Genomic DNA, 2,742 nt, shown 5'->3' on the forward strand with positions numbered 1-2,742 from the left:
CGGTGGGTTTTTTTTTTCTTTTTTCTTTTCTTTTTTCCCCCTAATCCATTTCAAATGCTCTGGTTTGAAGTACTTCAGAACAAGTCAAAAAAGGTAGCGTACTTCCCTTCTTAATTCCTTTATCTTCGCAAAAGATGCCTGTGGGAGAGAAGGGGTCTGAAAATTTTGAGCCTTAACCAGCACAGCCCATTTTCCCCAGACAGGCTCCATTCTCCTGGCATATCCAACATAAAAATTACCTGCTCCCACTATCAATATTCCTGTGCTACAAATCAGCTGTTTGCCTTCCAATAGCAAAACCAGCAAACTTTGCCTTTGTCATTTAGACTTGTCAAAAAGAGATGGGAGAGGTGGGAGTGTCTCTTACCCTGTTAGAGACAGCCATAAGCAAAAACTATTCCTTTTATTTCCTTACAGTTGTATAGTTAACATACTCTTGATGCCAATCAACTCCCCTCAAATCATACCATGTGCCTTGACTTTCCTGCCACTTTTCTTTCACCATTCATGAGTGAAACTATGCATTAAAAATGCATGTGTCAAAATGGATTTATCCCTCTGTCCACAACATACTCATTTCTTCTTTCAAGTCAGACATCTTAGACATCGGTAGGTTGTGTGAAAGAGTCTCCAGGGAATTGAATCCTCTTTGCTTCTAGTTTCTTCCTGGCTTTGAAAGCTGCTGATACTTCAGGGTGGATGGAGTCCAGCCGCTGTTCACACTGGAAGGCCGTGAGGAAGGCCGTCCTGTAGTTGTTATTCATCCAGCCATAGAGGAGGGGGTTAGCAAACGTTGAGCACATGGCAATGACATGAAACACTGTGTAGATCAGTTTGTACTCTTTCAGGTCTAACACCTGACTGTCAATGTCACTGACTAGCTGGAAGGTGTGAAATGGCAGCCAACTGACAGCGAACACCACAACCACGCACACCAGCATCTTGGTGGTTTTCTGCCGCCTGTGGTGGTAGTGGTCATTCCCTGCTCCAGGACTAACATGGTTCTTGAGCTTGGTCCAAATACGGGTGTAGGCATAGGAGATGACTGCCAGAGGCAGCACGTACTGGATCAGGAGCATGGAGATGCTGTAGATGGTGCCATAGTTGAGCTGCCCCTCCCCTGGCCACTTCTCAGAGCAGACCACAATCTTGAAGTCAGGAATGATCTCAATCAGCGAGTACTCACGGAAGATGGCCAGAGGACTTGCCAACAGGGCACTGACTGCCCAGGCAACTCCTATAATCAGGAAGCTGATCCGCTTAGAGATTTTGCTTTCCAAGTGGTAGACGATGCAGCGATGCCGATCCAAAGCGATCACAGTCAAAGTAACAGTAGACACGTGCACAGCAAGAGCCTGGGCATAAGGCACCAGGTGGCACAAGACCGGGCCCAGTTTCCATTCGCCCAACAGCGTGTAAACCAAAGTGAAGGGCAGGCACAATGTATTCACCAGCAGGTCAGCCACAGCCAGGTTGGCGATGAAGAAGTTAGTCACCGTGCGCATACTTTTGAACTTGATAATCACATGGATCACGAGTGAGTTTCCAATCACCCCCAGCAGGATGATGGAGCAGTAAGCAAAGATGAGGATTATCTGCACTTCAACTAACGTTGTGCTGTCCTTCAGTTCTGGTTTAGGGTCCAGAGCCAATTCGTTAACTGGTGTGGTGTACCTGGGCAAGTACAGCTTGGTGAACAGCTCCATTTTCATTTCATCTGTCTGGTTTTCTTCACTTACTGCTTCCAGGGGCCCCATCCTTGCAGCAGCCTGGTCTAAGCAGCACAGCTGTCCCTGAAAACAAAACAGTACAAGAACATGTGGAGAAATCAGTCCACAGTGGCTAAGATGAGAAGTAACGAGCTAAAGCCACAGCTCTTTCCTCCTCTAACCCACATTCTACATCTCAGGATTAAGAGAAGATCTGCCTTAATATATTTAAATTCTGTTGCCCTTACATTTGAAGCCCGATCGCGTAATATTATTCAGGCATGACTCCTGCTGAAAATTGGGACAGATTTCAAAAGCGTTTCAAAGACAAAGTTTGCCTAAGTAAATGCAGAGGGATTAAGATCCTGCTGGGCAGCATATCCTTTTTCACAATCCACTACCTAAAACTACTGCTGATTTAGCACAAAACTTCCATTAATACCTATGGGAATTCTGCATGGAACGGCACCCTCCAGACTATTATTAGCATAATAATCTTCCAGCTTTTCCTTAATGGAAAGTGTTTCCTTTAAATAGTTATTAAATTCTTACAGGTTTATGCCCCTCCTTAATACCAGAGAACTAATTACTGAGTCTCTCTTTAAGAAACTTTCTGTTAGGAAAGTTGGTGCCACAAGGCAAGTAAAAATACTACTTTAATAGAATTGAAATAATAGCATTTCTCAAAAATGACTGTATAATCTACTCATGCTGAAATTAACTCAAGAAACCATTAAAACTCCGTTATATGTAATATTTCCTTTCTGCGTAACATTTGAGAAAACATAGCTCCTTGGAGGCTGCCAATCAGAGATTCATTTCTGACTGCAGTCATAGAGAAGAGCACATCATTCCCCTGCTGATGTCAGTAAGAATTTCACCACCAGCATCAGAATCACATTTTGTTACCTTTGCTACACAGCTCAGCCAAATTCTATGCTGCCCTAAGGCTTCAGTAGGCACAGATGGATATATGGATGTTTTACAGTTACTTGGTGACTCGGACTTCAGTCCTATGTAAAATGGTCATGTC

General features: G+C 43.9%; 1 protein-coding gene across 1 annotated transcript; it reads right to left on the reverse strand.

Moving 5' to 3' along the window:
- Positions 1–599: 599 nt before the first annotated feature.
- On the reverse strand, positions 600–1,757 carry NPY2R (neuropeptide Y receptor Y2). Its single transcript, XM_009958570.2, has one exon. It carries the CDS (start codon positions 1,755–1,757, stop codon positions 600–602), a length of 1,158 nt encoding a protein of 385 aa, XP_009956872.1.
- Positions 1,758–2,742: the final 985 nt, after the last annotated feature.

This window comes from Leptosomus discolor, chromosome 4, assembly GCF_034619465.1.
Source record: "Leptosomus discolor isolate bLepDis1 chromosome 4, bLepDis1.hap2, whole genome shotgun sequence".
Lineage (NCBI taxonomy): Eukaryota > Metazoa > Chordata > Aves > Leptosomiformes > Leptosomidae > Leptosomus > Leptosomus discolor.